General features: G+C 37.3%; 1 protein-coding gene across 6 annotated transcripts in view; it reads right to left on the minus strand.

The window, feature by feature from the left end:
- Nucleotides 1–21,449, minus strand: part of CDIN1 (CDAN1 interacting nuclease 1) — a 208,342-nt gene that overhangs the window by 76,941 nt on the left and 109,952 nt on the right. For all 6 annotated transcript variants that reach the window (XM_001503635.6, XM_023620455.2, XM_070272349.1 and 3 more), the window contains exons 9-10: nucleotides 19,982–20,047; nucleotides 19,270–19,375 (exon numbers count right to left, since the gene is read on the minus strand). In XM_001503635.6, the coding sequence (XP_001503685.1) occupies nucleotides 19,270–19,375; nucleotides 19,982–20,047 (172 nt within the window). The remainder of the gene's footprint in view (nucleotides 1–19,269; nucleotides 19,376–19,981; nucleotides 20,048–21,449) is intronic.

The following is a 21,449-nucleotide window of genomic DNA, read 5'->3' on the forward strand; positions in this document are numbered from 1 at the left end:
GGTAGCTTTGTGTCAGCAGGTGAAATGCTAGGCAGGCAGCTGATATGGAAGTTTCCGATTTGGTAGGATCATCTTCCTCTGAAAATGATGGCTACATCAAAACCACATAGTTGCTCTTCGCACCCACATCATCTGTACTTCCTGGATGGAAAATCAGTGTCACTAATGTTAGACCAGCAACGGCATTCCATTTTACACTATTATGTTGCATCTAGATGTTTTCCAGGGATTACTTTTCATTAGCTATAGGAACTATTATATGTCCTACTTATAACGGGCATGTCCTCCTTTTTAAGTACATACTGCTTCTCACAGAGGGAATTAAGAGTTGAATATTTCAGAGGGTTTAACACTCACTATATTAAAAAGTGTTTACAGAATAACAAAAATCTTTCACCTTTTACCCCTTTTATGAAAAATTTACTGGATGCCTAACATATTTAATATTCAGTAGCATGTGAGAATAATTTTTATGCAACTCTGATAGTTAGAAAGATAGATAACTCAATTATTAGATCATCTATCAAAATATTCAGATGTATAAGAGGCTACTAAAAAGATTGATGACAGAGAAAGTCCACTGATTCTCTAGCCATCATCTTCATGCATTTGGCCAGACAACATTTTTCGCTGCCTTCACAAGCAAGCTTCATTACCCATCACTCCACTGAAAAGAGTTTATTATGAGGCTGCCATCTTGGCAAGACTATTATTTAGATGATAAATGCTGAGGGGGAAAAAAGTGTGCCTATTTTTTTTTTTTTAAGAAAAAAGATGAGCTTTTCTGACAGATAAAACAAACAGCATCTACATTACTAATTAACTTAAATTTGGCAGATACAAATATAGGTCAGTTAAAGCTATGATGTTATCTTCTGTCTGAATTTTACTCTTAATTTGTAAAATGTAAATTAACTAATTAGAAGAAAAACAGCATGATTAGTGACAAAATGCTTCAGCTGGGTCTTTGCTTCCTGACATTTATGATCAACTATAATGAATTATTGCTTTTTAAAATAATTGATAGAATCTATTTTTTTCTCAACACAATGGAAAAAATTTTACTAAGAATTTATAAAAGAAGGCCAGGAACCCAGCAAAGCCACAGAACTTTGTGGTGAATTTTCTGAGGAAACGATGTACATAAAATCCCACAATATTAGAAATGATTGGGTTAATTTATGCCTATATACCTAGGGGTGAATTTAGAGGAAAGAAGTGTGTAGACATTAAGTCACTAATAAACCCGGTAAAAAGATTGTCAGGACTTAACCCTTTCCTTGTTGTTTCAAACGGATTTGCTGTGTGCTCAAGCAATTAGTGAGAATGGTGTGCGCGTATGTGTGCTTGCACCTGCGTACCTGTGAACTACGTGGTGGGTTACAGCGTTACATGGAGAATGGTTAGAAAAGAGAGAAGAATTTGACCACTTGAGTTTCAGCAGGAAAATCTGTCATTGTTAAGTAAAATTAATCCATGTAATAGTTAAGTGAAAAGAGGTTTTCAACTACTCCTATGTAGATAAAGACTCTACAATGAGAAGTACATCTGCAACGTCAGATATAGGTGTCAATTAAAAATTGCATAAAATCTTGAGAGGTAAGATCTGTGGGGTGGCCATGCTTTGGTAGAGCCGAGCGTGTGCGACCAGGCCCTGGGCGGGCAGAGCTGGATCAGGCCTGTCAGTTCTCATAGCACACAAACTTAGAGGTCTAATCTCACTGAGGAATACCAGGAAATTGGAGCTGAAGCTTTGCAGTAACCTAGACAGGAGCTGAAAGTACTTTGTCGGTACTGGGCATTGGGTTCCAGTGACATGACAATATTTGAAAGGGTGGAGAAAAGAAAAGAGAAACAATTCAAACAAAGATATATGATGTCCAGGGTCCTAGTGGAAAATTCAGAGATTACACAAAATAGGTGAAGGGCTATACATGATTAAATACTTCAAAATTTCAGTCCTTATTTTAGGTATGCCACTAACATACTTATCTTGGACAAAAGTATCATAATTTCGTTTAGTAGACAGTAATCATATTTGGAAACAGTATGACTGAAATACTTAAATACTCCTTTTTCCAGTATTATGACAAATACATAAAACTTTCCACATTTTGAAAAGTGCAATCTAAATACTTGGAGAATATTATTACACTTATTTTATATTGATTCGTGGAGACGTCAAGAAAATCTTTCTGAATAGCTGCTCTTGATTAAGAAGTATTTTGCTTATGACTTTTATATTTTAGAAATTCATTAATGGTAAACATTTTTCCTTCTATCCTCATATCACCATGATATTGCATTAAGAAATAATATGAGTAACTAGTCAAAGTCCCACTTCACAATGTATAAATATAACACAGAACATATTTATATACGACGGAAAATTCTCTTGATGGCTCTTTGGTCTCTACCTAACTCTTCAACCTTTTAACACATGATACACCTCTGAGGCAACTACTTGAAAAGCTTCCTAAGATTTACCTTAACGGACATTAATTTTGCACTTTAGAGGTAATCTTCAAACATTTGAACTCCAACAAATTGGTTTCTATCACAAAGATAAAGACTGTAAAACATATTACAGCATAGAGACCTCCTCACATGTTTAGTTTTTCTCTCTCAAGTATTAATAACCTCCATTCACATTTATCATTTTGAAAAATGAATTTAATTTATTTTAATTAAAAGCATTAAGAGGTCCAAGTAAGGTTTTCTGCTTGATGATAACTGGAAAAGAGGAGCTAGATAAATTTAAAAAGCAATCATTTCGGTTTTTAAAATATTTCTGTATTGAAGGCAGCATTTCCTGTCTGAGGAGGGTGTTTATCTGTGAAGGAGACAGGCAAAAAGGGCAATGCAATGATGTCAGGTATTCTGACCAAACCTGAGTCCCTCAGTATGGCACGAAGGTCAGACCCGTCCAGCGTTTGTACGGGTGTGTCAAAAGACGTCAACAAACCATCACACCACAGGAAGAAGAATGACCTTTCGGTTCTTTATGTTTGGGCTGCCGATGGAGCTCTGGACGCGGGGTATGCATGAATGGTTTTCCTAGCCCCTTGACAAATGCAACTCCCAAGGTTTCTTTCAAGTGTGACTGCTAAAAGCACTGGATTCTTACATTTTAGTACGACTTTCTAAACCCATACAACTCATGATGGAAACTGATGTTAGGTTAACTACCATACTGCAAATAATCAGATTTGATGCAACTAGACTGAAATTACTTTATAAATGTTTAAATGCAAGAGATGATGGTTGAGAATCAGTAAATTTAGAAATAATTTTCTTCCCTGTAAGACCAATACTTATTATTAATCAATTCTCTAAACTTTATTATGGATGGCATTATATCACAGTAGTCTTCTTTTTCTCTCTGTTCATAAAAATAGCCATTTCTCTCTTCTCCTGCTCTGTGACAACTCACTTTGCCTATTTCTACTGTGGATGGTCCCTAAATCCATCTATCTTTGATACATCACTTGGACTCCTATCCCAAAATCCAGTTGCCTTTGGACATCTCTAAACATCACAACTGAAGTTTCCACTAACCTAGATTATTTTTCACTTTCAGTTCTTTAATAGCGTCATTATTCTCCCCACCACCAATATCAAAACCTCAAAATTATCTTTGTTCCACACTTCTCAATAAAACAACATTTAATTACTTGCCAAATTTTATAAATTCTGCCTTTATTATCTCTGTAAGTCTACACAGTCTCCTTCCATTTCTGCTCACCATTATAATTTGGAAATTAAGGGGTTATTCCAATATGGACGATAGTAATGGCAATTGTGTTCCTATCCCCAACTTCTTGTTTTTGTCTACTCTAAGCATTGCTATCAGAATAGTGATCCCAAATTAGGTCCCGATCATTCCACTCTTCTATTCAAAAATCTCGCCTAGCTTTCCAGCTCTGTGACCTTGACCTGGGAACTTAACGTCTCTCCTCAACTTTCTTACGTGAGGATAAAATACTAGTATCTACCTCATAGAACCATGGATTAAAGAGGATAATACATGTAAATGCTCAAACTAGTGCGCTGGGCACAGCTGGTGCTCAGTGTTAATCTACATACATGTTTTGTTTCCCTATTAGATTGAATTAAATTCTTTGAAGACAAAGTTAGGTTTTGCTCATCTTTGTATGCTCTGAAATACATAATATGGTGCCTCTACAGAGAAACAACTCGATAAATATCTACTGAATTTAGCTGTGTATCTATGCTACTACTGACGGACCACTTTACTAGAACATGTTGCATTAGGATTATGTAGTGGTAAAAATAGTCATTTCACATTAAAGCAATGAAAGGCAATTGGGGCTGATCAAATATTTTGGTCTAGAGTTAAGCTCAACATGGTTTTACACATCTGGCCTATGCATACAAGCAATGACTTTATTTTCACCAACTTCATAACCAATATGGAGTGCTCTGAAAGTATTAGAGCTGAAGCTCTCAAGGATGACTGCGATAGCCTCAGAGTTACATAGGGTGATGAGCTTTAGGAATTTAAAAACACTCCTCTTCACTAAATAAAGGAATTTTGCATTAATTTTGAATTTATGATCCCTAGAATGAGCTATCAGGCATGCGACCAAACTAATTTAAAATGGGGAGGTGGTGGTGGTTAGCAAAGCTGCCAGAAACAAAAGGGAAGGAAATGGCAAAAAGGAATATATAAAGAGAAGCAGGATGGGGTTAACAAGCTACCTGGCTGGTAAAATCCTTGTGAAAAAATAAGGTAAACAAAACACGGGAAACATCTCAATGGTAGTGATTTGGGTAGGAAAGGGAGTAAAACAAGAAAATGGAATTCAAATAAATCACAAAAGTAGACTAAGAATGTAAAGGAGAGAGCAAGAAAAACACAAGAAAATTTAAGTGGCTTGTGTTAAGGGATAAACAAAATTCACAGTAGGAGTTTAGTTTCTACAAGTATATGACTTCCAGAGTTGATCAGAAATTAGAAGGAAAGGATGTTTACCATTGCTATTATGTATCCATATAGATTTGTGTTTTATAGAAGAGTATGAGATGTGCAAATTGTATTCATGGCTCATTTTCCATACTCCACGTGGGTGAGAAGAGAATGAGCAAGGGCAAACTAGGGCAACGCAGCCTCATCACCTGTAAGTCACCCATCCCAGGAGATTCTTGAATGATATCTAAGAGCAGAAGATGCTCAAAATGGGAAAATGTGTCTCTTACATGTAGAAGGAGAGAAAAGGCATAAATGCATGAACAGGGCTCTATCTCACCAAAAGATGGCCAGCTTTATTTTAGTCTAAAAGGCAGCAGAAGCCCTTAGTGAGTGCTATCGAAAGATCACCAAAGAAAGCTGCTTTCTAACAGCCATAACCTTATTATCCAACCTTTGGCCTTGACTGTACCAAAGCCTCCCGTATTGTTGGGAAAAAGTAGTGACTGAAAATCCCATTCCAACTCTCAGGAGCCTGGGAGAAAGAGAGATGGAATATATGGATATCTGTTTGAGAGAGAGATATGAGAAGGAAGAAACCTGAAGGTTTGCATAGTGCTCTGTCATAGATTATTCTATTCATAGCTGATGCTTAAGGAAATTTGTTTAGGATGACAATGAAGTCTACAAGTTAAATAGCATAAATAAGATTACAAGGTTAATGTTGAACAAGACAAACTGGTTTACAATGTGCTAAAAATCATAATCAAGAGGCATCTAATTGGGGCCAAGCTGGGGTAACAGGGACTACATTTATGCTCCTGCTGGAAAGGACTAAAAAAGCAAACAAAATAGATGACAACAGACATTAAGCTGTGAGGGACAGTGAGCTCTGAATGATGGGAACCAAAGGAGGTGAGCACTTTGATTGCCCCAGCTTACTGCCTGGAGAGAGTTTTCAGGCTGCATTGTGAGGAGGAGGAGGAAACTAGGTGAAGCCCAGTGGTCTCTCTGAGTTGAGGAGATAGAGCTGGGAGAATGGGAAGACAAGGCAGCTAGAGTTTGCCATAAAACAAATCTCAATAAATTTAAAAGAATTCAAGTTTGTTTCTGACCTTAATGGAATTAAATTAGAAACCAGTAACAGAAAGATATGTGAAAATTTTCCAAATATTTGGGAACAAAGTTACATACTTCTAAATAGCCTATGGGTCAAGAAGAAATGAAAAGAAAAATTAGAAAGTATTTGAAACCAAATAAAGAGGAAAACACAACATATACAATTTTGTGGAATACAGCTACAGTAGTAAATGTACAGCACTAAAACGCCTACGCTGGAAAAAAAGAATGGTTTCAAATCAATAACCTCAGGCTTCCACCTTAGGAAACTAGAAAAAGAAGAGTAAATGAAAATGAAATGAAAGAAAAGAAATAATATAGAATAGAAATCAATGAAAGAGAAAAAAGAAAATCAACAGGAAAAAAATCAGCATAACTAAAAACTGGTTCTTTTGGAAGACCAATAAAATTGATAAATCTCTAAGCAGAATGATTTGGAAAAGTAGAGAAACATCAATATCAAGAATGAGAAAGGTGGCATTACTACAGAGTCTACAGATATTAAAAGAATAAGGAAATATTTTGAACAAGTTTATGCCAATACATTCCTTAACTTAGACGAAATGACCAAATTCTTTGAAAGATATAAAGTACCAAAGTTCACTCAAGAAAAAAACAGATAATCTGAATCCCTATATCTATTAAAGAAATCCCTATATCTATTAAAAACCTTCTAACAACAACAAAAAATAGTCCCAGATGGTTTGGGGAATTCTATCTAACATTTAAGGAAGAAATAATAATTCTGCACAAACTTGTCCAGAAAATTCAAGAGGAGGGGATACTTCCCAACTCATACTGTGAGGCCATTATTACCCTAATACAAAAACCAGACAAAAAATTTAGAAGGAAAAATAAATCATAGACCAATATCACTCATGAATATGGATGCAAAAATTCTTAACAAATTTTTAGCAAGTCAAATCCAAGAAAGTATAAAAAGGATACTGCTTCATGACCAAGTGGAGGTTTATCTCAGGAATGTAAGGTTGGTATAACATTCAAGAATCAATCACTGTAATTCACCACATTAACTGGTTAATAAAAAAAATACCCATATGATCATCTTAATAGATGCAGAAAAAGCATTTGTCAAAATCCAACATCCATTTTTGATAAAAACTCTCAGCAAACTGAGAATAGAAGGGAGTTTCCTCAATCTGATAAAGGGCAGCTACAAAAACCTATAGCTAATCTTATTCTTAAAGCTGAAAGATTGAATGTCTTTCCCCCAAGATCAGGAGCAAGGCAACAACGGAAGCTCTCACCATTATTCAACTGTGTACAAGAGAGTCTACTCAGTGCAGTTAGTTTAAAAAAAAAAAAAAAAAGCATCCAAAGCAGCCAAATTGAAAAAAGAAGTAGAATGGTCTTTATTACAAATGACATGGTTGTCTATGTAGAAAATCCTATAGCATACACCAAAAGCATAAAGTATTAATAAATGAGTTTTTATACAGTTGCAGGATGCAAGACCAATATACAAAATCAATTGTATTCCTCTGAAGTAACAATGAACAAACGGAAATTGAAACAAAAACTATTACTTCCAATAGAATGAAGAAATATAAAATACCTAGAAATCAATCTGACAAAAGATATGAGAGATTTGTATACTAAAGACTACAGGGTATTTTGAGAAAAAATGTTAAAAGACCTAAATAAGTGGAGAGATACTATGTTTATGGATCAGAAGACTTAATATCAATTAAGATATCAATTCTTCCCAAATTTATTTATAAATTCAATGTGATTTCAATCAGAATCCCAGCAGACCTTTTTTAGGAATTTATAAGGTGATTCTAGAATTCATATGGTAATGCAAAGGACCTTGAATAGACAAAAATAACTTTGAAAAAGAAAAAGAAAGTTGGAGGACTTACACTGTTTTCAAAATTGTAACATCACAGTAATCAAGATAGTGTAGAATTGGTGTAAAGATAGACAAATTGATCAATGGAACAAGATAGAGAATTCAGAAAAAGGCTCACATACACACCATCAATTGATTTTTGACAAATGTGCAAAGGCTATTTAGGGGAGAAAGGTAGTTTTTTCAACAAATGGTTCTGGAACAACTGGACATCCACATGCAAGAAAATGAACTTTGATCCGCACATCATACCATATATAAAAATTAACTGAAAATGGATGATAGACCTAAAGGCAAATTTAAAATTATAAATCTTTTAGAAGAAAATAAGGGGAAAATATTTGTGATTTCTTTAGATCTTCAGATCTTTAAGATTTCTTAGATATGACACCAAAGTTATAATCCATAAAAGAAAAAAACTGGTAAACTGGACTTCAATAAAATTAAAAACTTCTGATCTTTGAAAGCAACTCTTAAGAGAATGAAAAGACAAGCCACAGACTGGGAAACAATATTTCATATCTAATCACATATCTGATGGACTTAAATCCAGAATATTTTTTAAAAACTACCAAAACTCAACAATAAGAAAACAATACAAAAAATGAGCCAAAGATTTGAACAGACACTTCTCCAAAGAAAACAAATAGGTAGCAAATAAGCACATAAAAAGATTCTCAATATCATGTATCATTACAGAAATGCACTTTAAGATCACATTGAAACACTACTACACAACCAGTAGAAAGCCGAAAGTTAAAAAGATTAACCATACCAAGTGATGGGGAAAATGGGGAGCACCTGGAACTATCATAAACTGCTGGTGGGAATGTAAAATGGTAAACATACACTTACTATATGTCTCTATCACTTCATTCTTAGGTATTTGACCAAGAGAAATGAAATCGTACAGAGATTTTTACTGACTGTTCATAGGAGCTTTATTACTAATAACCAGAAGCAGAAACAACCTAAATGTCCATCAATAGGTGAATGATAAAGAGTGCTACACCCATGCAAACGAACACTTCTCAGCAATAAAAAGAAATGAACTGTTAATGCATTCAACAACATGGATGAACACTGAAATGATTATGCTGAGTAAAAGAAGCCAGACAAAGGAGTACATGCTGTATGATTCCATTTACAGAAAATACTAGAAAATGCAAACTGATCTATTGTGACAGAAAGCAGATCAGTGGTTGCCTGGGTACAGGGAGAATTGAAGAGCTTGAGGGGAAGGATTATAAAGGGGCACAAGGAAATTGTGGGTAGGTATATTCACTACCTCTATCCTGGTGATAGTTTTGTGAGTTTATATATAGCTTGTCAAATTGTACACTTTAAATATGTGCAGTTTATTGCATATCAATTACACCTCAATAACGCTGTTTTTAAAAACATTCTTATTTGTTAAAACAGATTTACTTTTTACATGCAACAAAATGCAATTCACAATAACTCTATTTAAAACTCCTTCAACACTATTTAAAATAAAGTCTATATTTCTTTTTGTGTGTGTGAGAGGAAGATTGGCCCTGAGCTAACATCTGTTGCCAATCCTCCTCTTTTTGCTTGAGGAAGATCTCCCTGAGCTAACATCTGTGCCAATCTTCTTCCATTTTGTATGTGGGACACTGCCACAGCATGGCTTAATGAGCAGTGCATAGGTTTGCACCTGGGATCCGAACCTGTGAACCCTGGGCTGCTGAAGTGCAGCATGCAAACTTAACCACTACACCACTGCGCCAACCCCAAAAAGTCTATATTTCTTTTTCTTTTTCATTTTTTTCTTTTTACATTTTCAAACTTTTCAGTGGCTTTATTGAAGTAACTTGATTTACAATAAACGGCACATACATATATAAAATGTGCAATTTGGTAAGTTGCATAGGTGTATATACCCAAGAAACCATTTTACAATCAAGATAATGCCAATATCTATCACCCCTAAAAGTTACCTAGCGCCTATTTGTAATTCCACCCTGAAGCTCTCCAACTCCCTAACCCCAGGCAGTCACTGATCTGCTTTCTGTTATTGTAAATTAGTTTTTATTTTCTGGAATTTAATATAAGTGGAATCATATAGAATGCACTATTTTTTGTCTGGCTTTTTCTTTTTTTTTCAAAAAGTCTGTATTTCTTAACAAATGTTCTACAGCCCACTTCTCTTCTGTATTTAGACTGATCTTTAGACAATTCAGTCAGAATTTGTGAAATCTGTATCATATACAAAAGAACTCTTTGATTCTGTGGGATTTCAAATCCAACAATTTAGGGGTTATTATGTTCTGGGGGTATGGGTATATATGACAGGCTTTTATATTAATCATACAGCTATCCATTTTGAATACAGAATAAGGGCTCTTAAGAGTGCAACAGAGAACCCCTGGCCCATATTCTCTAACCACACATAGGTGACTATCTAAACATCATGCTGGAGAGCTTTTTAGCTTTGGCTTTGCAAACCCATTAACCGATGAAGTAGTCTCTTATAACAGATTTATTACCGTGACTGACAGGAAGCTGCGTGGTGGAGCAGGAAGAGCACAGGTGTGAGCTGAGAGGGAGATCTGCGTTCAGGTCCTGTCTCTGCACTTTACTGCCTCAGCCCTCACTATGAATCCCTCGAAGGCAGAGGCTGGGGTCCTCCTGACTCTCACAGTGCCTTGGAAGTGCTCCCAGTACTCCTTCACAAAGCTACGATTTTTCTCATCAAGACTCTGGAAGCAGCTAGGCCAGGAATGCTGGGCTAACTGACAAATCAAGGCTAGGTAAACAAGTTGACTTCAAATGATGGATGCAGATTAGCATTTTCATCTAAAGCTTTCAAAATAAAACAAAAACTCTCAGGGTCCACTCTCCACTACACACCAGTTAAATCCGTTTTCTAGGGATAAAGTCCACATCGATACTTTTAAAGTGCTCCCCATGGGATTTTGATACGCAGTGAAGTTTAAGAATCACTGACCCAGACCCCAAGCCATTTTAGCACCAATTTCAACCTGATCTCTATTATTCTAGAATTAGTCTCAGAAATGGACTCTGTATTCTTGGGCTCCTGATTTTAACTGTGCTGTTGACTCACTTCCTATTGGCTGTATCTTTTTTATTCTTCCCTCACTCTCTCTGGATGACCTTAATGGTTGTGTTTCCATTCTGAGAATGGCCATCCAATCATTTACTTGTTGGTTTGGTTTGGGGTAACATTTCTGAACCATATGTGACTCATATTAACTTCATCATAGTGGGTGAGCAGGAAGCATCATCTTTTCAATAATTCTTTTGTCCCCTGGATTTGGAAAACTGGTCAATATGGGTCCCCCTTCAATAAAAATCTTGCATTTGCTTGAAGACAGTAATCAGACATCTTTCTGAAAAATGAATTCATTGATATTCCTTATAGGTCTATTTTCTTTCCCTTTACTCCTTTAATTTAACTCATTCCAGTTTCTCAAGAACCACATCTTACTGCAATGATCACTTTAAAGATCTATGACAACATTTCTATTCTTTATTCAGTTTTGTATTTAAAGTCAACGTTGAAAACAGTTGCCAATTAATGGCAGAAAATATGAATTTCCTTGTAGGGGAAAGTTCTTGCTATTCACATTCTAAATGCAGAAAAAATGGTACCTAATCATTATGAGAAATCATTCTTATAAAAACACTATATACACAGAAGACACTTCCTTCGTCCTTTTCAAATACTTCAAGGTTACTCCAGCTAATAACAGTGTCAAGTATTTGCCTGGAACAACGGAACATCAATCGCTCACAACCATCTCCCCTATTAGACAAGGAAAAGCAAATTATTATATTTTACCTTTAGAGAAGTGCATTTGCTAATTATTAGTCAATCTGTCTCTCGTTGTTGCTGATGACTACTTGTTAGTATACAGCAGCAGTGCCTTCTCAGGCTGCTGTAATTGAAGGTTTGCAAGAGTTTCTATTGCTGAGACACACACTCTAACTTAAGACAGATGTGATCAGCCATGTTTTTAACAAGACTGAAATAACTGGAAATCTGTGATTTGGCTAATTGCAGGCTTCCTGGAAGTATCCTAATACAGAAAAACCTTCGGCCATCCTCTGAAAAATACCTTCCTTAACTAACTGCTTGGCAGCCCCATTCTAAATGCCTTGCCTCTCAAGTTAGCCCAGACCAGAGAAAGCAATTGCTAAACCATTGCGTAAATAACCAATCTTTAAAAAACACTTAGAGGTAAGAACTAAAGTCAAATTAATCCTCGTGCAGATGGTATTAGCTTAGCATTGCCTCTAGGAAAATAGACTCTCTGGAGCCAAAGGTTCAAAAATCTGACAGATGGATCTCACATCTTAATCCTTTCAGTGACATGTAAATGTGATCAAGACCATGTTTCCTCTGGTACTCATCTCCCCTCATATTCTAACACCAGTACAAGAAATGACTTTCAAAGATATATGTACTTGCTTCCTTGATACTGTCCTTGAGACCAGTCAAGAGGGGTCTATGGCCTGAACCCAAACTTTAGAGGATTCTTCTCTGGCCCTCTCTGGTTGTAACCCAACCCATGGGGTAAGGAGTCTGCGGGACCAACAGAGCATTCCCACCTGACGTCTGTTCCCAAAATCTCTCTTTAGGCCATACTCGATGATGTCAGGGACCTCATAACATCTTTCCAGTGATTTGTGAGAAGGTACATAAAGTGGGATGCACTTGACATCTTTCCAGGTATAGGATGGAGCCAAGGGTGGGAAGAGAAGGAAGATGGGCTATGCGGTGGGGCCACCTTATCCCTACACTGCCACATCCCTACACCCCACACTGGATCTCCAAGGAGTCTGAGAATTCTTTTTGTTGAGGAAGATTAGCCCTGAGCTAACATCTGCCACCAATCCTCCTCTGTTTTTGCTGAGGAAGACTGGCCCTGAGCTAACATCCATGCCCATCTTCCTCTACTTTATATGTGGGACGCCTGCTACAGCATGGCTTGCCAAGCCATGCCATGTCCGCACCCAGGATCTGAACTGGTGAACCCTGGGCCACCAAAGTGGAACGTGAGAATTTAACCGCTTTCGGCCCCAGGAGTCCGAGAATTCTTAACGCAAATCTGAACTTCCAGATCTTCATGTAGGATTAAATATATTTTATTTAATGTCTGTTAACTTGATGTAAAGCTTAAATATTTAGGCACATGGTATATGAGCCTCCATTTTTACTCTTCTCCCAGGCCCCCAAAGTGTTAGGGTGGGGCCCAGTTTCATGCATCCCCTAAAAATACTACAGAATATCTTCTGCTCAGGATTCTCAAGGCATTCCACGTCAAATCTCAAACGAGAGACCTGGTTGAAGTTTTGCGAAAGCAAATAATCAATATAAGATTATAAATATTTATCTAAAAAACCTTATAAAATGCATTTGCCACTTAGTTCTCGGTTATTTTCTATTTTAAAACTCCCTATGTAAGTACACTTATGCTACAGTTCATGAAATGGATCTGCAAAAGTCTATACATCTGAAAAGTCTGTAGAAGTTTTTTAGAAAAATGAGGGATTTCTCTCACTGTCCTTTCGAGTGGCATTCTCAAAGAAAAAATTTTGGCTCTGTTTACTGTCACAATGTCTGACAAAATCCTTAATGGTTGATTCAAAATGTTGTTGTCTGCCACGCATCAGAAAATTCACTCATATATTCATTCGTTCAATAAATATCAACTGATCACCTACTAGCATCTATGTGCCAGGCATTCCACCAGCTTCTGGGCATTTGATGACAGATAAAACAAACACATAAGATGGAACTCAATATTAACTGGAGGAGGGTGACCAGTAAACAGGCAATTACAATATGTGTAAATGCTAAGAAATTATTAGCAGAACACAGGAGGGGCATCAAACCCAATCTGGGAATGCAGGAAGGTTTCTCAAAGAGACATCAGCCGAGCTGAGCGCTGACGTTAGCCGAGCAGCAGCTTATCCAGCAAAGAAGGCAATTAAAAATGTCCACTTAGAAGACTTCTAACTTCCATCAGACAGTGATACACAGGAAAAAAGAGACAGAGGGGAACTAATATTTGTTGACCGCCAGGCACTTTAAAAGTGCTTCACATGTATTAAATAACCAGTCTTCACAACAATATGGTGAAGAACGTATTATTAACCCCACTCTACTGAGGAGAAGACAAAGGCTCAGGGAGGTTAAGCAAGTTGCTCCCAGTCTTGGGACCAGAAAGTGGTGTGGCCTGGATTCAAACCCAGGAATAGCACAGATTCCTCCATCACTTGGAGGATCACTAAACTGGAAAATCATGTTCAAACACAACTTCGCCTTGTTCTTCCCAGTCAGGAAGCTTAGATTTCAAGAGAAGTAGAGAGGTATATTTACAAAGTGCACTCAGTTTTTGTTTGTCTGTTTGTTTGTTTGTTTGAGGAAGATCAGCCCTGAGCTAACATCTGCTGCCATTCCTCCTCTCTTTGCTGCGGAAGACTGGCCATGGGCTAACATCCGTGCCCATCTTCCTCTCCTTTACATGTTGGATGCCTGCCACAGCATGGCTTGCCAAGCAGGGCCATGTCTGCACCTGGGATCCGAACTGGCGAACCCTGGGAGGCCGAAGTGGAACGTGCAAACTCAACCGCTGCACCACCTGGCTGGCCCTTGCACTTCAGTTTTTAATAGATTCCACTGTGCTGGAATGTGCCTGAATGGCAGATGGCAGGGCTGACCTTGCAGTTGAGATGTCCACATTCTTCTCAGTAGTTGCTGGGTACTGCTCATATGCTGTGTGGCTGCATGTAACTCTTTTCTATTTAGGGTCACTCAATATTTTCATTCAAACTGACCCGCTTTATCTCCAGCCACTAAAAGTGAGTACAGGGTGTCTGCTCCTACTTCTTTGAAAGCCCACAAATTAGAACCTGGGTATGTAATTTGGCCTCAGATTATAGAATTTGTTTCTTTCTTTACCTGTCACCATCAGAATCTGAAAATATACTTAGCAATATAGGTCAGATTGTCAAAGGCTGTCTCACTTTTTGACTAGAGAAGTAGAATGAGAAAAGTTTTTTGGTGTTGATTACACAGGGAAAAATGTTTTTTATACAATTGGTACACATAGTCCTATATGTGTGGGATCTATACAAATATATGTATTTTCCATCCAACTGTATATAGAGCCCTATATAATTTGGGGCTATATTATGGTCCAAATGCTGCTTCTCAGGGGCACTCTTTATTTCCTCTAACTCCACAGAAGTAGAAACTGTAGAGTTTTGAGGGGCTGTTTAATCAAGGTTCATACCTGGGATGAGGGAAAGGCAGTGATATTCTGTACTAAATATCTCTGATCTTAGCGGAGGTGGCTGCATTGCAAAATACAAAAGTTTTGGAGGTTAATTAAGCCAGGGAAAATTCCTGAAGCTTTGATTACAAAGGAATGAGGGGCCCACTGCACACAGTAATTAGAAATAGCAATATAAAAGGTAAAGCTCTTTTAAAGCAAATTGGTGTTTATATAAATGTTTCCAACTATGGCCTATTCATTGGCTCCAATAGGGGTAAGTACCATGAAGAAAAGTGAAGCCCAGTGAGGAGAGAGAGATGACTGAGGTGGTCAGAGGAGGTCTCCGGAGGGGGGTAAATTTGAGCAGAGACTTGAATGTGGTGAGGAGTATGCTATGTGGAGATCCAAGTGAAAAAATTCCAAGCAGAAGGCTTAGCCAGAGTAAGGGTCTTGAAGCAGTGTAGGTTCAAGGAAGACCAAGAAAGCCGCTGTGGCCTGAGAAGTCTAAGAGAGGGAGAGAAGCTCAGGGGAGGGGAGAGAGGTAGGTGTGGAGAGAACTGGGGTTGGTGGCACGGCAGCTCATCCAGGGCCCCAAACATCCTGGTAAAGAGTGGATGTTATTTTAAATGTGATAGGAAGCAACTGAAGAGTTTTAAGCAGGGAAGTGACACTATCTGATTTACATTTTCCAAGAGTCACTCTGGCTGGGGTAGGAAAAACTGTCTGCAGGGGTGCAAGAGCTGATGTAAGGAGACTAGTTTCCAAGCTACAGCAATAGTCCAAGAGATGATGACAGATGTGGAGGTGATGGCAGGTGAGGTGGTGACAAATGGCATGATTTAAGATGTGATGATCGAGCTGAAAGGACATGCTGATGGATTGGTGATGATACGTAGGTTTATGGCTTGAGTATTTGGGCAAATTGTGGTGCCATTAATGAACTTGGGGGGAAATGGAGGAGTAACAAGCTTGGGAGGGAAAATCCAGAGTTTAATTTAGGACATGTTAAGTCTCACATACCTATTAGCCATACAAGAGGAGATACTGCGTGGACAGTTGGATAGACAAATTTGTACTCGGGATATATTAGGTCTGGGAGTAAAAATTAGGAGATACTAGCATAGAGATGGTGCATAAAGCCACAGTCTCTGATGAGATCTCCAAGGGAGCACCTGGGGAGTGAACGCAAATAGAAAAGGGAAAAGAGATGAGCACAGATTTCCAGGCTCTCCAGCCTGAAGCTGGAAGAGAAAGAAGACGCAGCAAAGGAGATGAGTATGCTGGTATGACAGGAAGAAACCCAGAAGAATATATCTTGGAAGCCAAGAAAAGAAGATGTTTTAATACAGAGGGAGGGTGTGATCAACTGTGTGGAAAACTGTTGAAAGGCAGAGTAAGAATATCAACTTAGTATAAAAAGAAAACTCTTCAAGAAATATTAAACTAAAAATTAGGGGCTCTGTAGTTATTTGTGTGGGAAAAACAGGTTTATACAAGGTTTCGATTCTACAAATGTTAATTGAACAGCCTTTTATAAAATCTAAAAATAGTGCGACCATTAGATAACAGTTTTTACGTCAACTGGACGTTTATCACATAAAAAAAGCAATTAGCCCAAATGCCAAAAAGTGGCCCCTAGAAAGGCTACCTACAAGTGGAAGAGACGGTTTCTTCCAACCCTGAAGAACTTCAGCAACTACTATGAGAGTTTTGTGGAGCCAAAATATGAAAAGAGTAGGATCCCATACTTTCATATATGGGCTAAGTCCTCCTTCTGTCAAAATGCCCATCACTGGTAAGTTTGTACCATTATTATAATCAACACTTCATCCAAGTAAATGCCTCTATGTTCCATTTTGAATTTCAGTACTACTTACTTTTATTTTTTATTTTATTTTATTATTTATTATTTATTTTTTTTGAGGAAGATTAGCCCTGAGCTAACATCTGCTGCCAATCCTCCTCTTTTTGCTGAGGAAGACGGGCCCTGAGCTAACTTCCGTGCCCATCTTCCTCTACTTTATATGTGGGACACCTACCACAGCATGGTTTGACAAGTGGTGCCATGTCTGCACCCAGGATCCGAACCGGTGAACTCCAGGCTGCTGAAGTGGAATGTGCAAACTTAACCGCTATACCACTGGGCCAGCCCCACTACTTGGATTTCTTGGCCTCTCTGCAGACATCTGGGGACACCAGTGACTTTTGTGTAGAGTATTTCCTCCTTGAAAGATCTGGAATATTTACAATCGAGGCTGGCTTTCCCTTATGACACAACATGCCCTACATGAATTATGCCCACTTAGCCAGGATGTATTCAAAGAATGTGTAAATCAATAGTAGTATAAGTAAATAGAAAAAGTAGCATGCAACAAAATAATCTAAAATCCAGTTCAAAGGAAACTGTCTTAAATTATCCATCCATTGCTCAGACACCCTCCAGTCATGTCAATAATCCAGAGGTGTATCATACAGGTGACTAGATTATTTAATTAGGCTCTAAAATAGTGAGTGCTAGGCACTCACAAAACAGTTGAATTGTTTTAGAATTAAGACGTACTTTTAGAATTTTTAAGTAAGCTCTACTATTTGGGGTTCAATTTGTAACTGTTCCTCATGAAAGACTTGACTGGTACCAGAGTGGAGAGGGAGATAGTCTCAACGCATAATGATAGAGTTTATCAGTTTTTAAAATCCTTTAGCAACCTAAACTTATGTAATTTGATTTCTTGTCATTGCTTTCCCTATACTATCAAAAATGATGCTTTCTTTACTATTTCAAACTCATCATAAAATTGCTAAAAATCTAAAATTCAATTTGCCACATTACTGCTAATTTGAATAATGGCTGAATAAAAGACAGGAAACGCTGAAGCAGCATTGATTTCTCAAACATTTTGCACTTTCCTCCTCCATCCCTGTAAAGTAAAGCTCGGATGCTACGCACAATTACACAAGAAAATCAAGAAAGCCATTACATTCAGCATTTTGTCATGATCATTGTTACCATGGCAAAAAGTGGGCTTAGTTTAGCACAGCTGCTACGGGCGAGGTCCGCTGGCCTTTTGTAAAGCTGAGCAACAACATAACGCCAAATTCTGTAGCCTAGCACTATTTTTTTCCAGGATAAGACTATTGTCCACAGATACTACTGTCTCACTTCTCAGTCACTTGGACTAAAGTCATCTTATTAGTGTAATCTTACTGTTGGCCAGTGCTGGAGGAGCAGAGTTAATTTAGGAAGGTTCCTCCTTGACTCACCTCCGCTTCTAAGGGAGAAAAAAACTTGTGGTGTGAAAACTTGGGACTTCATAACAGAAAAAGCCAAAGTTTCAACAGTTGTATTGTAAGTGACATAGAGTTGTGGTGGAAATGGCATGAGTTTGGGAGAGAGACAAATGCATGAGGACTGGCGGTAGGGCATGTTCTTTTCCTGCTTTGAGTATCAGTACAGTTATCTGTAAAATGGGGATAAAAGGAACTTCCTTGTGAGGATTAGTTGAGATAACCTGTAGGCCGGGGCACTGGTGGGTGCTCACTAATGCAGCACCCTCCCCCTCCTCCAACATCACCCTTTTTTCTTAATCCCTGAGATTTCTAGGCCTTTGGGAATGCTGATTGAAGTTGGTAGGTCAACTCTCTTCCACTGTTGGAAGGTAAACTATTTTGATCTTTCATATTGTTTGAATTCTTTCCTCAGAGAGCTGAGGAGAAAATATTTTTTAAGGTCTGACAGTAAGCATAAATTTCACATCAAAAGGATAAAAAGTCAATGTCAATATCATAATATGCACCACATCTTATTATTCATGTTTTAAGTCACACCAGTATTATCACTGTCAAACGGAAAAAGGAATATATACTCATTTTGTCCCTGTGCGGAGATTTTGTTTTAAAAAATGAAGCAACATTATGAAAGCAAAGAAGTTTAAATTATCTGAAATGAATACATTAATCAAGTCTCTGTATTTACTAGAAACAAAGGCTACTAGCATTTTTACCAGCTAAACAAAATATTTTTTCTAATGAGATTTCAGCTGAGTATCGTTTATCTTAAGAGAAAAATAATGGGACCTTACCTATTCCAGTAGCTCCAGAACTGGTCATGCAGGTAGGCGTGGTGGCTACATTCATCACCAAATGAGGCTTTGCTTTCAATCCAGTGAATTATGTGCCCTTCTACAGCTAAGGGACAAAGCATTATTAATATAGAGCAAAGGGAAGGGAAGATTGAAAATTCTGGACTCCCTCTAGGCCTCTCTCTGCTTCCCATTAATGAGCAGAGGCTTAGCCCTCATCGTCACCTATGGAGGTAATTATAAAACAACACATCGTACATGTTCGTTACAAGGAATATTTGTGCTACAATCACATCCTTTTTATTTTCATCATCATCTTCAGAAGTCCCTCTCCTATTCTGAGACTGCCTTCATAAGTCGACAAGTAATGCGAAAGCAAACCAAAGTAAGCCTGGATTTTTAACAGAACCATGTTTTACAAATTTAATATTTAGAGAAATAACTTGAAAATGTCAACCAAAATTTCTTCAGAAGATATGTTTATTTCTCAAATATATGTAAAAGTTTTTAAGGCGTGGATTTCTTCTGAACTTATTATTTTCTGCTATTTTAAAATAATCTTTCCCAACGATTTTACCCATTTAGGTCCAACACTATAAAGCTAATCTATGCTGGTAACATTTGCTAATATTAACTAAAAGCTAAAAAGTCGATGGCAAAAACACATCCCTTTTCTCTATAAACAAGGGCGTAATAGAGTCTACGGACTTACCCACTGGTACTTGTAAGATAAAGTCTGGCGTTTTGTCATAACCCTTCGCACGGAGCTGATCTTCATCTACAGGAAGAACAAATACTATTACTTCTAACAGTATTCCATTAACAAGACAGCAATATAATTGCTTTTCTTTCTTAAAAATGTGTAAAAATTACTAAGGCAGTCATACGTATCTTTCTTATGTATGCAATGCTGTGTCAGAATAAATGAACTTTCTTAACAAACCTGAAGCATAGATATAAAAATGCCTCTTTGTCCCTTCTGCAGTTTTATGTCTTTATTATAAACATCATTAATTCAAGCTGCCATACGCTACCTTTTTTATAATAAAAAATACTCAAAATAATGAAAATGCTTACTGATTAAAAGAAAAGCTTTCAACACCATGACTATCACTAATGTTATCAGCCAATATTGATAATTTACAGTAAGGCACAATCTCAGTGGCCTTTACAATTAAAAAACAAATGCTTTCGTTAAAGCAATTAAGAAAGTTTGGTTTCAATTAGTGAAACTATTCCTACACACAAGAACACAAGAAACAGACAAGGACAATGAGATCACCACAGAGAATTAATTATCTTGCTTAATTCCTTTGGTATGCTGTTTCTGGCATTTACCAGAGTTTTACAACTAACAATATGTAATTCTGAAAAGCAAACAGGCTTTGAGATTTTTTTCTCAGTCTGTTCGATTTCTTGATCCTCTGTAAATATCAATGATCCATTCAGAAAGAAAAGAGGCAGGAAAACAGGGAGCTTGACAAAGTTGGAAAAAACTAGCAAGGTGCCTGGTTTAAAAAAAAAAAATCCTCCAATATTTTCTAAATGCTGTCCTTGACTTCTAATGGCATTACAATGTGATTTCTGAAATGAGGAGTCCTCCATTAGATTTTGGAGTGACCTGGTCATTCAATTCCAGACATGGCTTTCTGTCTTCACCCAACCTCAACTAATGGCCCAACCAAGTAACAAGGAAGGCTGTGTGGACTCTTAACACCTACTGGGCTGTTGACATTGTCATGCATCCCATTCGCCTTCCTGCATCACCTTTGATTAAAATTAATGGCCCATTTCCAGTGTTGGGTAGCTTATTTCCAACCCATTTGTCAGCCCAAGACAGTGGTTTCATGGCCAATGTTCAGAAACTCTGTTTTAGAACACTCTTGTGTACATCTTGAAAGGTCAGCATTTTAAACGTAAATAACCTTTTAATGACAAGACACAGATTTAAACTAGATATTTAAGTTAAATTTTGTTAAAAGTCGATATCCTTTAGCTATTCAGATTTTGGAAGATTGATGCCAGAATTCAGAATAATCTCCCCTCCTTGAAATATAAAAAATTTTCAGTTAACTGTTGAGATAACAAAATACAAATCAAACTAATTTTACTTTAAAAACAAAAGAATTGGAAAACTGGACTGTAGATGAACAAGACGGGAAAAATTTCTACCCTCTAAA

This window comes from Equus caballus, chromosome 1 (assembly GCF_041296265.1).
Source record: "Equus caballus isolate H_3958 breed thoroughbred chromosome 1, TB-T2T, whole genome shotgun sequence".
Lineage (NCBI taxonomy): Eukaryota > Metazoa > Chordata > Mammalia > Perissodactyla > Equidae > Equus > Equus caballus.